At 31.5% G+C, this 17522-nt stretch overlaps 1 protein-coding gene across 1 annotated transcript; it reads left to right on the top strand.

The window, feature by feature from the left end:
• The first annotated feature begins 16086 nt into the window (after positions 1–16086).
• Positions 16087–16575, top strand: LOC136840473 (general transcription factor II-I repeat domain-containing protein 2B-like). The gene has a single exon (XM_067107145.1). It carries the CDS (start codon positions 16087–16089, stop codon positions 16573–16575), a length of 489 nt encoding a protein of 162 aa, XP_066963246.1.
• The last annotated feature ends 947 nt before the right edge of the window (positions 16576–17522 follow it).

The following is a 17522-nucleotide window of genomic DNA, read 5'->3' as shown; positions in this document are numbered from 1 at the left end:
TTTTTTTTTAATTCCTCACTGTTTAAGTTTTGAGAGCTTATAATCTTATTTAACACAATGCCCCTTGTTGCTGCCCACTTCTCCAGTTTGTCTATACGGGCACTTTCTTTTTCTACATTAGAGTCGGTGGCGACTCCAAATAGTTGATTAAGTGCTGTTCCTATAAAAGGTAAGAGGGATCGTTTGGATCTTGTATTTAACACACTTCCCATGTCATTATCTAGTTTTTCTAGTAATGGTAACACACTGTTATTTTCACTTTTCCTAATTAATGATTTTAATTCCCTTTGAACATCTTTCAATGTCAATTCATTCATAAGCACTGATGTAATGTTAATACTCACAATTCCAATGTCTTTTATTAATTTCACAGATCCCTTTTTCTCTAGTAGTGCACCGTTCCGGATCACCACCTCAGATGACACGTAAAGCAGTGTTATGATAACCAAGAAGAACCGCATGTTTGTATCTGTAAGAATAAGCCTTATCAGATATTCTTTATACATGAGGTATTTTAATGCCTACACATTGTTTATATCTAATAGTTCAACACTTTACATAAATTTATTTTTTTCTTAAGTTGTATTTGTTATCTATTGGTTCCTGTTTATCTTCTTTCAGTAATTCAACTGTTCTCTTATTGGACCAAGAGTCTGTTTTTATTACCTTTACGTGATTGGTATGAACAATTCTTTCTTTTAGATCAATCTCACTTATGATCTTTAGCTTATTTAAAATCAACACTTCTAATACTCTATAAGGACCATTAAACTTTGAAGATACTTTTATATTAGGACCTTCTGGAACATGATTCTGAACATATACCTGAGCGCCTACTGCAATTTTTGGTTTAGTTGTATTTTTGTCATAGTACTTTGCGTGGACACTCTGAGCTTACTTAAGTCTAGTCCTCGTCTGTTTGATCGTTTCATACGTACGTCTAGTTTTCCAGGCAATATAGTCATCATAGTTATAAGTATGTCCGGGTGGTGTGGCATCATCTAGTAACGTATTTCGTAGTCTCTTCTCGTATCCGTATAACAAGTAGTGTGGTGATTCTCCTACTGTCTCATTTACAGTATTGTTTATAGTAAACTGTGCGTCTTCTAAAGCTAAATCCTAGTCTTCTGTATTAGGTTTAACTAAAGTTTTCAGGATATCCTTTATCTTACGATTCATTCTTTCTACTGATCCATTTGAACTTGGTTTATATGCTGTGATTTGACATTTATTTATCTCATAAAATTCACATAATTTTCTTAAAAGTTCACTAGTAAATTCTGATGCGTTATCAGAAAGAAGAACTTGTGGACATGAATGTCTCGTAATAATTCTAGATTTAAGAGCTGCTGCTACTGTAATTGCATCTCTATTTCTTACTGGTATAATCTCTACATATCTTGTTAGATAGTCTAAAAAGACTAATATTTGTTTATTCCCTCTAACAGTGGTAGGAAATGGACCTAAAAAGTCCATAGATACGACCTGAAATGGATTCAACTCCAAGTGGAGCTTTTGGATTTACGTTACCTTATTTAAAATCAACACTTCTAATACTCTATAAGGACCATTAAACTTTGAAGATACTTTTATATTAGGACCTTCTGGAACATGATTACAAACTAAATAATTTTGTACAAAGTTCTTGGCATCCTCACTGCAATGGGGCCAAAAATAGTTTCTGGTTAGGATTCTAGTTGTCTTTTTGATTCCAGGATGTCCTGCTAACTTGTATGAGTGAGTTAATTCTAAAACTTCTCTGATTAGTGTTTTTGGGATGTATAGTCGAGAATAACCATTCTTCTCTGTTGGTCTTTTATACAATAATCCATTGATTAAAACAAAATCAGGTTTTAAAGATTCATTCATTTGTTGTCCTAGTATATGCCTGATTTCTGTATCCATTCCTTGTTGTATTTGTACTCTTTCCAAATCTAAATCTACCACCTGACAGCTAAAACAAAAAGTATTAGTGGTAATACATTTCTCTGTTTCTTCTTGGGCTCTGGATAATGCATTTGCTAGTGTATTAAATTTTCCTGGGATATATCTGAATTCTGGTGCAAATCCTAGCACACTACTGCACCATCTATTGAACTTCATGTTATTTGTAAAAGTTCTCTTCTTAAACAAATCACAAATTGGTTTGTGATCAGTAAGTACATTGACTTTATGTCCTAAAATTATGTGACTAAATTTCCTTAGACCCAAGTATAATACTAAACATTCTCTTTCTATTGTGCTATAATTTCTCTCTGCAGCATCAAAACTCTACGGGCATAATATACTGCTCTCATTCTTGTTTTGTCCTTTTGTAATAATACAGCCCCTAGCCCGGTACTTGAGGCATCACAGGCTAAGTAAAAGTCTTTGGAGAAATCTGGGTAGACTAGTACGGGATTTCTGGTCATTTTACTCTTTAATGTTTTGAAAGCTGTCTCTTGTTCTTTATTCCATTCATATTTGACATCTTTCTTTGTTAATTCTGTTAATGGTTTGGCTATTGTAGCAAAGCCTTTAATGAAAGGTCTATAGTAGCCTACCATTCCTAGAAATCGTCTCAATGCTTTCAAATTGGTAGGAGCTGGATATTCAACTATTGCTTTTATCTTGCCTGCTTGCATTCGCAGACCATCTTCACTAATTACATGTCCTAAATATTCCAAAGATTTCATTAAGAATTGACATTTCTTTAATTTGATTTTTAATCCTGCTCTTCTTAATCTTTCCATAACTATTTCTAATGTTTTGAGGTGACTTTCTAAATCTTTGCTAAAAATGATAACATCATCTAAGTAAACTGTAACATTTTCTATATCCCCTAATATTTGAAGCATTAATCTAACAAACGTTAAAGGAGCCGAAGTGAGTCCAAATGGCATGACTTCAAATTGCAAGTGTTCCTTGTGTGTGCTGAAGGCTGTGAATGGTTTCGACTCTTCGTCTAAAGGTACTTGCCAGTATCCACTAAGTAAATCTAAAGATGAAAATATCCTTGCACCTCCTAATTGAGCTAACATATCGTGAATAACTGGCATTGGCATTCTATCGGGGATGGTGTTGGAATTTAACTTTCTATAATCTATCACAAGTCTCCAATTTCCATCTTTCTTTGGAACAAGTAGTAATGGAGAATTATATGGAGATTTAGAAGGAATGACTACCCCATCTTTCTTCATTTCTTCTATCAAATTATCAACTATGGGTCTTTGGCTTATTGGTAATCTGTAATTAGGAATAAAGAATGGTTTTGTTCCATCATCTAATACAATTTTATATCTTAGGACATTTGTTCTACCTAATTTATCTCCTTCTATTGCTATTGCAGCTCTGTATTTTTCTAATACTTGAATTAATCTATCTTTGTTTTCTGGAAAATCTGTTTTATTCACTTCTTTGCTTAATTCAGATGTTTGACCAGTTACAGAGAAAAATGCTCCTTCTTCTAATGTTAGTAATGGATTGTTAATAGGTATTCCTTTACAAAAGACAATGCCTGCATATAGTGTTAGTTTGTTATCTGAGTAGTTTTGGACATAAACTTTACAAGTATCACCCTTCATGTGGACTAAAGAATTATCCATTCTGACAAATTCTGATAACTCTTCATTTAGTAAAAGAACGTCTTTAATTCCTATCTCTTCTTTTCCCCTTAGATGTATTTTTGTTAAACACTTTGGATGCAAAATTACCTGTCTGTTTAGTATAAATTGTACTTTATTATCATCAGCAGTGCTTACACAACATACTTCCTCATCTTTTGTCTCTGCAAAGTAACAATGTTCTGCATCTATACTACTGTCTTCAGTTACTGCTATTATATCATTTATATCTACTTTATTTATTTTGTTTAGCAACAGTACCTCATCTACTAATTTCCCTTCATTATCACAACTGATTACTACATTGCTATAATGTTCTGTATTTATCTCTGTATATTTATCATCACACATGTCTTGTTCCTCGTCATATTCAGAACATTGGGGATCACTTTTATTTATTTCTGGGTCACTTCTTTTGTTGGAGGTATAATTTCTGGATGTGCACATCTTAAATTTCTAGTCTGTAATTGTGGAAATTCCTCCTTTCCAATTACCATTCAATTTAATTTGATTGTTCTCTTGATGGTAAGTTATTTTCTGTATGTCTTTCTCGCTTGTTGAAGTCGTCTCAGACAAATTGATCAGATTTGGGTGAAACTTTTCTTCTTCAAGCGTAAAGCATACGCTCTTTTTATTATCTTGTGTAAGGTTAATTCTTCCTTCTCTGCAATTCAGTATAATTCCACATTTCTTCATTAATTTATATGAGAACAACACCTGTGCAGGAAAGAATTTGTCTTCTAGAACTATAAAACTTTCAACAGTTTTATGTGACGAAAGGTCAATTTCTAAGTTCACATTTCCTAAACTTTTAATCTGTTTACCAGCTACTCCTTTTATTATTTTGCTTTGACCCTGAATTAGCGTTTCTTTAACGCCTAAGTAATTTGTTAATGTGTGTTTATCAATTATGCTTATAGTACTACCTAAATTCATAAGGACAGTACATAATTTATTCTGTATTGGAATTTTAATGATAGGTAAATCCTTTCTGATTATTTCTTCTTCATCCATGGAAAATACAACCTCTTTACTCTGCAATATGGATAGTGCGGATGAACCATCACTTCTCCTTTTTGCTAATTCTTCTACTCTTAATTTATCTTTTTGAAGGGACTTTCTTGTGGTATTCTGTGTGGGGATAAATTGTCATTGATTTGAAGACTTATTTGATGTTGAGCGGTTACTACTTAATTCAACTATTTCTTTATTTCCTTCTTGTGTTTTAAACCAGCAATTCTTTGTTAAATGCCCTACTTTCTTGCAAACCATTTGAGATTCTAGGTTTTCTACACTCATTTGTAAAATGATTTGTATACCCGCAGTTTTCACAGCCTGTCTTTGGTCTCGCCCTTGAGCGAATAGTTCACTTGGGTTGAAGTGTTTGTGTTTGAGTTTTGACCATATCTATAAGGTTTGTGTGGTCCACTCTTTGTTAGACTGTTTCTTCCCCTTTGATCTGGATTCCATTTTCTTTTAGTGTTTTGGGCATATTTCCCTTGGAAGGTATTTGGTCTATTTCCTACTTGTCTGGAATTATCACAGAATTTATTATTCATTTTAAAATTAGGATTATTATTTTTTACTTTCCATTCATTTTGTGCTTCTACTGTTCCCACTAATTTCTTAGATCATCTCTTTCCTTTGGATTTCTTTTCTCATTGTCTTCAGTGTTTGAAGGCTTGTTTTCTTGGGATCAAGTTTTATTTTTCTGAAAGCCTTCTTTTCCTCTTCTCCAAGAATATTATATATGGTTCCAAATGACACGTAATTTAATACATGTCGTAGCTCAACTAAGTTATGGGCACTAGCTCCAAAGTGATCCTTGTCTCCTATAGTAATACCTGTCTTCATTAAGTCTTCGGTTATTTTCTCTATTGCATTTATATTGTGGGTTAAGAAATCTAGTTAGGTTATATAAACCGTCAGTCTTATTTACTGGTTCCCATAGTGATAAACAAATTTCTTTAAATTCTACATAGTTATCAAGTTTGGTAAAACTTGTGGAATTCAAAGGTTTATGTGCGTCTCCATGTTCTGAGCTGACGAGCAACAAGGCTTCATTTATTTTAGCTCTTTCATCTGTTATTCCTCCTGAAATTATACGACTATCTGCATCTGCTAGCCAGTGATTTACAGTATAGGATTCGAGTCTGCTTTTGTCAGGATTGGAATCATCCACCTGTCCACAGAAGCCTGTGGCAGTTGTTATGACGGCTGCCTGATTCATGTTATAAAATTGTAAGGTGCGAGTATTATTAGTATTGTTACTATTATTATTATTGTTAGTAGTATTAGAATGACTAACACTATTTTGGTTCTGGTTATTTGTGTTATTATTGTTATTGTTTCCTTGCACTACAGCAGAGTGGGAATTTAGCCTTGAAATTCGACTTCGTCTAATTGTCGACGGTCTTAAATCGTAATGTGAATGCCTAACAGTGTTCAGTAATTCTTCAAACACTCGTTGCATGCCCACACACAAAAAAATTATTCAATCACAGTACATCAATCATAATTTTTTTTTTTTTGTTATATTGTACCAAAATTAAAAACAATTTGTCAAATTGTCACACAAAAAAAATTAAATTCTCTATTGAGTTCAAGTGCACATTTAAAACCTTTTTCAGTACACAAAATAAATTCTTATTAGAGTTTTGAATGCAGCTGAAAGAAATTACAGTACAACAGAAAGGGAATGTTTGGCATTAGTCTGGGGATTACAGAAATTTAGACACATTTTGCTAGGACATAAAATTAATGTTCTTACAGATCATAAACCTATTTGTGATCTTTTCAAGAAAAGGGCTTTTACCAATAATATGAAGTTCGATAGATGATTCGTTAGCGTATTAGAATTTGCCCCAGAATTTAGATACATACCTGGTAAATATAACACATTAGCTGACGCCTTATCTAGATCACAAGAAGAGTACGAGAAACAAATTATCACTCATAATTTCGCCTTCAGTTGTCAAATCACAGACTTAGATTTAGACAAAGTTCGTCAGGAACAACAAAAGGATTCTAGAATAAGGGAAGTAATTGGTAACCTCTTGCAAGGTGAGAAAAATTCAGAGTTTCAATTGATAGATGGGTTATTGTACAAGACTTCAGACGAACCAAATGCTTGTTCACGTTTGTACATTCCTAATACACTAATACAAGACGTTTTAGAACTAACCCATTCATACAAGTTATCAGGACATCCTGGAATTAAGAAAACATGTAGAACAATCACTAGAAACTATTTTTGGCCTCGATGTAATGAAGATGCTACTCGATTTGTTCAGAACTGTACCCTATGTAATATACATAAGGGGAATGTCAACGTCAAGGCTCCTCTGGAAATGTATCCTTCAGAATTAAATCCTTTTCAAGTAGTCACAATGGATTTCTTAGGTCCATTCCCGAACACCATCAGAGGAAATAAACAGATTTTAGTTTTCATTGACTATTTGACCAGATACGTAGAAATTGTTCCAACTAGAAACAGAGAAGCATCAACGGTGGCAGAAGCCTTTAAGTCTAGAATTATAACCAGACATTCATGTCCTCAAGTTTTGCTCTCAGACAATGCTGCTGAATTTACTAAAAATGTGACATTCTAACAAATTGTGTGACTTTTATGAAATACAGAAATGTCAAATAACAGCATATAAGCCAAGCTCAAATGGAGCAGTAGAAAGAACCAATCGCAAGATAAAGGATGTTCTGAAAACATTGGTAACCCCTAGCACTGAAGACTGGGACTTGACTCTCGAAGACATACAATTTACTCTAAACAACACAGTAAATGAATCAATAGGAGAAACTCCTCATTTCCTATTGTATGACTACCAAAAGAGAATGCCAAATTCACTTTTGGATGATGCCACACCAGCCAGACGTACGTACAACTACGAGGACTACATTGCTTGGAAGACAAGACGTACGTACGAGACCACCAGGGCTAGATTAAAGTCACCAGGGGCTAGATTAAAGGAGTTACATAAAAATCTAGTAAGTATTACAATAACAGATCCACCATACCCTCGTTAAAGGTAGGACAACAAGTTTATGTACTCAATCATGTTCTTGAAGGACCTAATATTAAAGATAAGATAGGTAATAAAATAGAATCTTCAATGACCCCGAGGTATAATTTGAGAAGAAGGTAATGGCAAGTGCAATGGTAAACAAATGTAGTTGATAAGATTTTTACTGCTTAATAACATTATTTCAGCAAATGGATTGTATGGTGGTTGGCAGTGAGTCAAATTGTGAACTCACTCGTACAACTAAGGAAGGAGCCATCATCAAGGAACATGGCAAGGTAAAGATGATACAGGACCTAGCCATTGTTAAGATAGGGACGGAGCCCATTATCGATCAGAGAGAGCAGTTAGTCCAGCTGAGCAATCAGATACAGGCAGGATTACAAAGTGTCCAAGTTGCAGAGGGACATCGATAGTGTTATGCCAAGGAAAGTAGTAAAGCAATCACTCATACCCTTTATAGGTGTCGCTTTACACAATCTCTTTGGAGTGGCGACCGATGGTAATGTTGGAAGGCTAAAGGAAAGAGTGGCTCGACTTGAAAATTGGGCTTCTGAGCAGGGCACTGTCTATAATAAAGAAATAGGAAATGTCAATCAAAATCAGAAAATGATCACAGTGCTGAAAGAATTTGTGAATAGTGCCCTTCATAATGTTTCATCAGAAATTGATAGAATCCATCAAACAGAAATGATGGAGCAACTGCTCATAGAAACAAGTAATTTCCTTCTGGAATACAAGGAATTACTCAATGCAATCATGATGGCAGGTAAAAACCTGCTGTCGCCTTTTCTGATAACCCCTAGTGAAATTGAAGCCATTATCCAGAAATGTGTTGTAAACAATCACTCGAAGACACTAGTAAAAAATATAGTGGACTATTATGGCCTGATCACAGTGAAAGTGGTAGCCAATCAAATCATACTAGTGATCCCTTTCAACAATCCAGACGTCAACTCATTGATGTCAGTCTATCCATTCCCAATGGTAGTAGATAATAAGTCCATTGCACTAGAAGGAACAGTTCGACACTTTGCCTTGCAGCATGATTCTTTCCTAGTGACCGAAATTCCCGAACATGAGTTCAGGGAATGTGTCATGCTTAATGATGGTGTATATGTTTGTAACATTGTGAATTTCTATGAACCCTTGAATGCTCTTCATTGCCTAGATGATCTTGTAAACAACAAGAATGGTAAGAACCATTGTAAATATATACCGTTTACAGAAACTTTCAAGGCTCAAATCATTGATGATGAAATTTTTGTATTCTCAGCAAACAGATTGAATGCTAAGATTGACTGTAAGTCAAACAAAACAGAAGTAGTTTCCATTAATGTACACTAGTTTTCATCTGCTTGTGAATTGGTTATTTTACATAATTTGTATTACAAACCTACAGTCTTCACGACATACAGTTTGAATTTCAATAAAAGTGTACATCAGTTTGCAGTTATTAACGAATTTCAGCTTTCAGAACTGGAATTGGAGACATTCACAAAGCTAGAAGAGATTCATACTTTCTTTCACACATATAAGACCGAGATTTCTCCTATCATGTCATTCATAAATGTCATTCTTTTGGTACTGTTTGCTTTTATTTCCTTTATAATTGTCAGGAAATTAATATTGAATAAGCTTACCTTAATCAAAGACATGATGGACAGAATCCTTCCTAGAGAGTAATAGCGTTTACCATTGACTTGCACTTGAACATTTGATGATTGATTTTTTTTTTTTACAATTTATGATTTCTTTAATAACAATCAGATATGTTATCATGATTGATAACCAGAGAGTAATAGGCATTTGATATATTTACTTTGCCATAATTTTCTGCATTTAGTTTGAGTATTTGATATATAAATTCATACTTATATTGTTTGTGTTAGCACTATGATGCATTATAATATTTCTTGCATTTATTGCTTGTTAATAGAAATTATTGACATTGAAATAATTGACTATAGTCAAGTTTTTCTTTGAATGTATATTATAGGCATTCATATAAATTTATTTCCATACACCTGCTTACATGACTACTTTATTCAAATTCGCATTACATTATTATTGCTAAGTTTACCTTCATTGGTTGGCTTAGAATTAATTTTTGTAATGGTTTTGTATATTGTTGAGTTGGTTATCTACTTGCATTGTAGTCAATGCAGGTAGGTGACCGAGTGATGTTATGCAGTGAATAAGTATGAGATTCACTGATCGGGATTATGAAAGAGAGAGAGAGAGAGAGAGCGAGAGACGATGTTTATAATTTAAAATGATGAGCCATGAGACCAAGTAAATTGAAGACTAACCACAACAAACCTCCAAGATGTGGGAAAGGAAGGAGGTGCTAGAGGAATCAAAAGGTCAGCAAAATTGACCTGATTTGTCCTTGCCAAAAGTGGGAGTTAAGATTGAACCATTAAGAGTAAAGTAGACGTCCTCAAGGAGGCGGAGTTTTATTCAACATAGGTCCAGAGTTCATTCTGATCAATTTTTAGCCAGAGTTATTTTGAAAACCAATTGGGTAGGATTTGTGTCACTCAACTCTCTTAACATCAAGAAATTTCTAAGTCCAGTGTGGCTGGCCGTGTGAAATAATTTAGTGTTAAGAATAAAACATGAAAAACTGTGCCCGGCGAATACTTACCCCCTCCTGAAAAGTACAAAATATTAATAGACAATTTCAACCTAACTTACCGAGTCCCCTGCGTTACTATCAAGTGAAAGTCAACAGACAGAAACGGAGTCATTCATATGTGGTGCAACGCAATACAAAAGAAAAAGTGCACCGCATAACACACACACACACACACACACACACACACACACACATATATATATATATATATATATATATATATATATATATATATATATATATATATATATATATAATATATATATATATATATATATATATATATATATATATATATATATATATATATATATATATATATATATATATATATATATATATATATATATATATATATATATATATATATATATATATATATATATATATATATATATATAAATATATATATATATATATATATATATATATATATATATATATATATATATATATATATATATATATATATATATATATATATATATATATATATATATATATATATATATATATATATATATATATATATATATATATATATATATATATATATATATATATATATATATATATATCATATATATATGTATATATATATATATATATATATATATATATATATATATAAATATATATATATATAAACAGATACGTCATCAGTTATATGACAATTCTTATTTACATGTATTTGGTAAACAGAAACAGCAACTAATGCAATTTTCCAAGTCACCTGCATTTTTCAACCATACTCAAGCTCCTTATGAAAGTTGTCATGTACGTGGGGCGACATAAAATCTGCTGTATATATCGGAGCAATCCATGTCTGATCCTGTATCGTTAAATTTCCGAAAACTTCTTTTGAGTTAACAGCCGGCCATAAAAATCCGAGTTTACGACCCTTTTCCCTTTTCCCAATAGGAGGACGACTCTCTAAGAAGGACAGGACGCTGGATGGACTGCGGTTTTCATTCCCTTTGCCTTTGACTGCAGCCTTCCTCTGGCAATTAGTCATTTTGACAATTCTGAGAGTACAAATTTTATTGAATATGAGTTAAACGGATACATATTTTATCCGGAGCTGATTTAGAACTTAATTACCTACGTGATTTTTTTTACTTGATGTTAGAAATGCTTTAAGAACTCTAATGAGTAAAACAAAAAGAGTGACGATATAATGAGAATTAGCAATGAAAAGAATTATACTTCTATTACAAAGATATGAACAAGGATTAGAGTATTTGATGACTTAAGGGCTCACACACACATATATATATATATATATATATATATATATATATATATATATATATATATATATATATATATATATATATATATATATATATATATATATATATATATATATATATATATATATATATATATATATATATATATATATATATATATATATATATATATATATATATATATATATATATATATATATATATATATATATATATATATATATATATATATATATATATATATATATATATATATATATATATATATATATATATATATATATATATATATATATATATATATATATATATATATATATATATATATATATATATATATATATATATATATATATATATATATATATATATATATATATATATATATATATATATATATATATATATATATATATATATATATATATATATATATATATATATATATATATATATATATATACATATATATATATATATATATATATATATATATATATATATATATATATATATATATATATATATATATATATATATATATATATATATATATATATATGCATAAGTAAAACAAAATGAGAGATAGTATTATGGAATTTTCAATTAAAAGATTTATATATTATTACAAAGATATGAACAAGGATGTTTCCATGTATGGGATCTGGAAGGGTGTCCCAATAGAGGTAATTAAACAAAAGTCATTATTTTATAGGTTTCATCCTATTGGGACATACAGGGCCTGCATGAGTTATAGTGTTAAAAGTAATTGGTTTTTACCCAGACTAACCTAAAGTTATTTTGGCTATAACAACAAAGTAGCTTTTTGTAAGTATAAAGAACTGTCTTGTAAAGTTTATAATTATATATATATATATATATATATATATATATATATATATATATATATATATATATATATATATATATATATATATATATATATATATATATATATATATATATATATATATATATATGTATTATACATTTGAAATTTAAACTTTACAAGACATTTTTTTATGCTTACGAAATAGACAAGCCAATTAGGCATTATAGCCAAATTAGCCTTTGGCTAGTTAGGGTAAAAACCAATTGCTTTAGCATAATAACGCATGCTGGCCCTATAGTGACCCATTAGGTATACTCTTCCAGATCCTCTTAAATGGAAACTTCACGGAGAACGAACAGTCGTTTAATTATTTAAAAATCGCGAAAATAATGTTTTTCTTAAAATTTCTGTTTTCGTTAAACTGGAGGGTTTATTGCTTAGTTGCTTCACTTTTTTCTCGGCATAAATATTTCGATATTTACCGGTTTCCACTCTGGATATCCACTTTCCTCATGGACCTTTATGATGAATGATAAGCCATATATATATATTTTTTACAAATAGGTAATATTATGCTAATCGGCATATTTATTGAACGCACCATTTTAATTTATGGTAGCCAGAATATAGATGTGCTACTTTCAGAATGCCAATGATGGTTTTAAAGATAGAAGAATCATAGTAATCCTCGGCGTTTTAGCTTATTTTTTTATCTTTTATTACATGCAATACATTATATGTTCATTATACACATTGTAAACATATTAAAGTAATCTCTTACATTAAAGTATCATTTTCTTTATGATCAATTCTAGGTGTAAATTCTCTCTTATATCCTTCTGCTAATATGTTGCATATTTCCTTTTTTTCATTCGTTAATCACCCTTCAATTCTTAGAGGGCCTATTTCTACTCTTCTTTTATTCATGTTTTTTGCATATGTGAGTAAAATATTTTGTGATTTTGCTTGATATTTTTTAGGTTCTTTTCTTCTAAGTCCCATTTTTCATTTTCTTTTGATTGTATAATCTTTTGTTCTGCATTTTCTATCTTACTTTTTACTTCCATCACTTTCCATGCATTCTTTTCTTTGGCAAGACCTTTTTTCCACTTTCTGATTTTCTGGAACAAGATCCTTCTGTCTCTTGGTATGCGTGACTGATGTTTACTTTTCTCCTTCGGTATATATTTTTCCACCATTTCCTCTAATATTTTATGTAATATATCCGTATTTACCTGTATATTATCACTTACGAATATGTTTTCCCAGTCTATGTTTAATTCTTCATCTATTTCTGACCATTTTATATTCTTACTATAGAAATTGTATTTTCCATATCTTTCCCAGTTTTTCGTCTTGCTTATCTCTGTTTTCATGTGCTTTGGAATGGACTGTTAATTCTATGACATTATGGTCTGAAATATACCAAAGAAGAAAAGTAAACATCAGTCACGCATACCAAGAGACAGAAGGATCTTGTTCCAGAAAATCAGAAAGTAGAAAAAAGGTCTTGCAAAAGAAAAGAATGCATGGAAAGTGATGGAAGTAAAAAGTAAGATAGATAATGCAGTACAAGAGATTATACAATCAAAAGAAAATGAAAAACGGGACGTAGTTGAAAAGACCCTAAAAAATATCAAGCAAAACCCCAAAATATTTTACTCATATGCGAAAAATATGAATAAAAGAAGAGTAGAAATAGGCCCTTTAAGAATTGAGGGGCGATTAACGAATGAAAAAAAGGAAATATGCAACATATTAGCAGAAAGATATAAGAGAGAATTTACACCTAGAATTGATAATGAAGATAATCATACAGAAATAAGAGATGAAAATAGTGAATATTTATCGGACATAGATATTAATGAAGCTGATATTGTGCAGGCTATTAATGAAATTAAATATGGATCAGCAGCCGGACCAGACAGCGTCCCTGTCATTTTGTTAAAGACAGTAGTTCATTCTATCACAAAGCCGTTGTGACTTAATAAAAGATACATTGATCGTATTATTGCTAATATGTTAGGGCGGCTGTACACAGTTCCAAACAGAACAGTCTTTAGATAAGACACAGTCAATCAGAGTCCGAAACCATGTTCTTGGAATCTTGGCCATGAATTCAGCAATGTCATTTTGGGAGATTGGAAACTGTTGATATTTGACATTGTTTCTGCAACAATTAGGTATGATAAACAATAATACTAATCACAGAAAAAATGTAACTAATCTATATTGCTGTTGTTGTTGCTGAAATAATAATTATTATTATTATTATAACATGGTTGTGGATGCAGGTTTATTGATCTCTTGTCTAAGACTGTTTTGTCTGGGTCAGTGTGCGGCTGGCCTTACTAATTCCTTATTAACCTTTTTTATGGCTTTTAAGAATAAATACATTTCTTTTTGACCCATAATTATGTCAAAAATGTTAAAACAGACTTTGAAAGAAGAAAACAGGATCCTTAATGAAGAACGGGAACTTCAATATTTTTCAGTGAATACTAGAGGCAAAATGTCATTGTGATACTGCAATTGTTACAGTTAAGAAATTAAATGCACAGCAACACTACGCTCTTCATAAAGACAATAAATATGCCAAATTAGAGGGTGAGCCTAGAAATATAGCACTGCAGAAACTGAAAGATGGAAAACAGAAGCAGACAATTTTTACAGTCTGTTACATCAAGGGAATGCTACGACAGAAGCAAGCTACAAAGTTGCATATTTGCTTGGAAAAAATGGTAAGCCATTCAGCAATGCAGAACTCATAAAAGAATGTATTTTAGAAGTAGTAGGATGTATATTTCCGGTTAAAGTTAATAAGTATAAAGAGGTGCCTCTTTCAAGAAGGACTAAAGATCGACAGCACGAATTGGCCTGCAATGTAACAGAACAATTGAAGAATATAATAAAAAAAAGAGAATATATATTACTCAGTAGCTTTGGATGAATCCACAGATTCCACTGATTCAGCACAAGTATTATATTTTATTCGTGCCATAACAGATGATTTTCAGTTATATGAAGAATTGTTTGCTTTAGGCATCCTTAAAGAAGGACATGGGGGATAGATATTTTTAACAACTTCAAAGAGCAATGTCATAAAATTGGACTAAATTTTACTAATTTGGTAAGTGTGTGCACTGATAGTGCTCCAGCTGTGATGGCTAAAAATGAAGGATTTATTGGACATCTTAAGAGAGAAACCCAAGAACCAAATGTACTGATTTCTTTTCATTGTATTTTACATCAGTAAAATCTCTGTGTAAAATCTGTAACTTTAAATGACACCTTGCAAAAGGTTATAAGCATTGTTAACTATATTCGAGTGAATACCTCAAAGCATCGTCAATTTCGAAACATGCTGATGATGGATGACGAAGTAATTAGTGTAGATTTGCCACACCACTCAAAAGTACGCTGGTTGTCGCAAGGGAAAGTACTGGTCAAAATTTTGTCTTTACGAAGGCAAATTATTGACTTTTTCAAAGAAAACAACAAGTATTGTGATTTATCAGATCCAAATTTTTACAGAAATGTTGCCTTTTTATGTGATGTGATGTCAAAGCAAAATGAGTTAAACATTTCATTGCAAGGCAGAAATAAATGTATGATATGTGGCAAAAAATTCAGGCATTTAGAAAGAAACTGTTGTATTTTAAGTCCCTTTTGGCTCAATCAAAACTTTCGGAAGAACATTTTCCCCCAGCTTACGAAGGTAATGAGTGAAAATGAAGATATCTATGGAAACTTTGAAGAATATGAGTCGGTTTTAGACACACTGATAGAAGAATACAATAAAAGATTCAATGATTTTGAAAAGCATAACATCACTCTGAAACTTGCTTTTCAACCTCACTTAGTTGATGTATCAAAGGCTCCTGAAGAGTTACAAATGGAGCTTATTGAAATGTCTGAGGATAACATCCTGAAGTCTCTGTTTGACAAGAGAGTAAATCCCGTCGAAATTTGGAAAAACGCGATAGAATGTCCTCGTCTTCGTGAACATGCACGACGACGACTGATTTCCTGTTTTTCTTCAACATACTGCTGTGAATCCACATTTTTGAACTTGGCGCAAATCAAGAGCTCACTGAGAACACAGTTGACATACGAGCATTTGGAGGACCAGTTGAGACTAAGAACCACTATGTTAGAGCCTGATATCAAAATGCTTTCTCAAAAGAAGCAAACTCAAAGAAGTCATTAATTTACCTAAAAAATTTACATGCTTGCCTACTGTATATTGAATATTTGAAAATGTTATATTCTCGATGTTTATATGCTATCTTTTTATAAGATTATTATTCCTTTACTTGTTCCTTGAATACAAAGAACCTTCTTTCTGAGTTAAAATATTTTGAAAATGTCATGCTTTCGATATTATTCATTTATTACTTTGAAAACTTCTTACATAAATAAAATATTTGAAAATTCTATGTTTTCGATATTTTTCATTTACATATTACTTTTATAAAAAGTACTTACTTACATGAAAATATATATATTTTAAAATATTATGCTTTCGATTTCTATAAACCTGTCTTTTTTTTTTTAAATTACTAATAAATTATTTAAGGGATAAAATGACTTAAAAAAAAAATTTCTATGTCGCCTTTATGAGGGATGATGAATTGTAAGATGGCCTTCATGCACAAAAAGCTTCCCCAACCCTGGATTAGACACTAATATCTGTCGTTTTCGGTTATTCTTACATGTCACCCCCTTCCCATCCCCACCCCCTTTGGGAAAGAATATGCTTCCCCAGATAGTAAGTCATATGTATACCAAGTTTGGTTGAAACTGCTCAATGCGTTTCAGAGTTATGCTGGAACAGACACACACACATACAGACATACATACATCCATTTATATGGATAACTGAATCACGAAAATATGGAACATGTTGAATATATAAATAAAGATAAAATCAACCAAGGAAAGAGAAACACTGGAGTGCTGCAAGACCTGTTTTGTCAGTTCTACTAATGCTTCAATTGTGTTGGGTTCCAGGTACACATTTTTTCCTTTGTAAACCGCATCTGTCATTTATATGACCTTTCTTTGTAAGCTTACTTTTATATTTCTTCAGTCTGCTAAGTAAAGGACGCCAGGCGAAAGGCCTCACAGCACTCCAGTGTTTCTCTTTCCTCAGTG

This window comes from Macrobrachium rosenbergii, chromosome 7 (genome assembly GCF_040412425.1).
Source record: "Macrobrachium rosenbergii isolate ZJJX-2024 chromosome 7, ASM4041242v1, whole genome shotgun sequence".
Classification (NCBI taxonomy): Eukaryota; Metazoa; Arthropoda; class Malacostraca; order Decapoda; family Palaemonidae; genus Macrobrachium; species Macrobrachium rosenbergii.
This window is presented reverse-complemented; position numbering and strand designations above follow the sequence as displayed.

What these genes read in the sequence shown, in the direction of transcription:
- LOC136840473 (XM_067107145.1), top strand. Translation starts at nt 16,087, where the DNA reads ATGAGTGAAAATGAAGATATCTATGGAAACTTTGAAGAATATGAGTCG.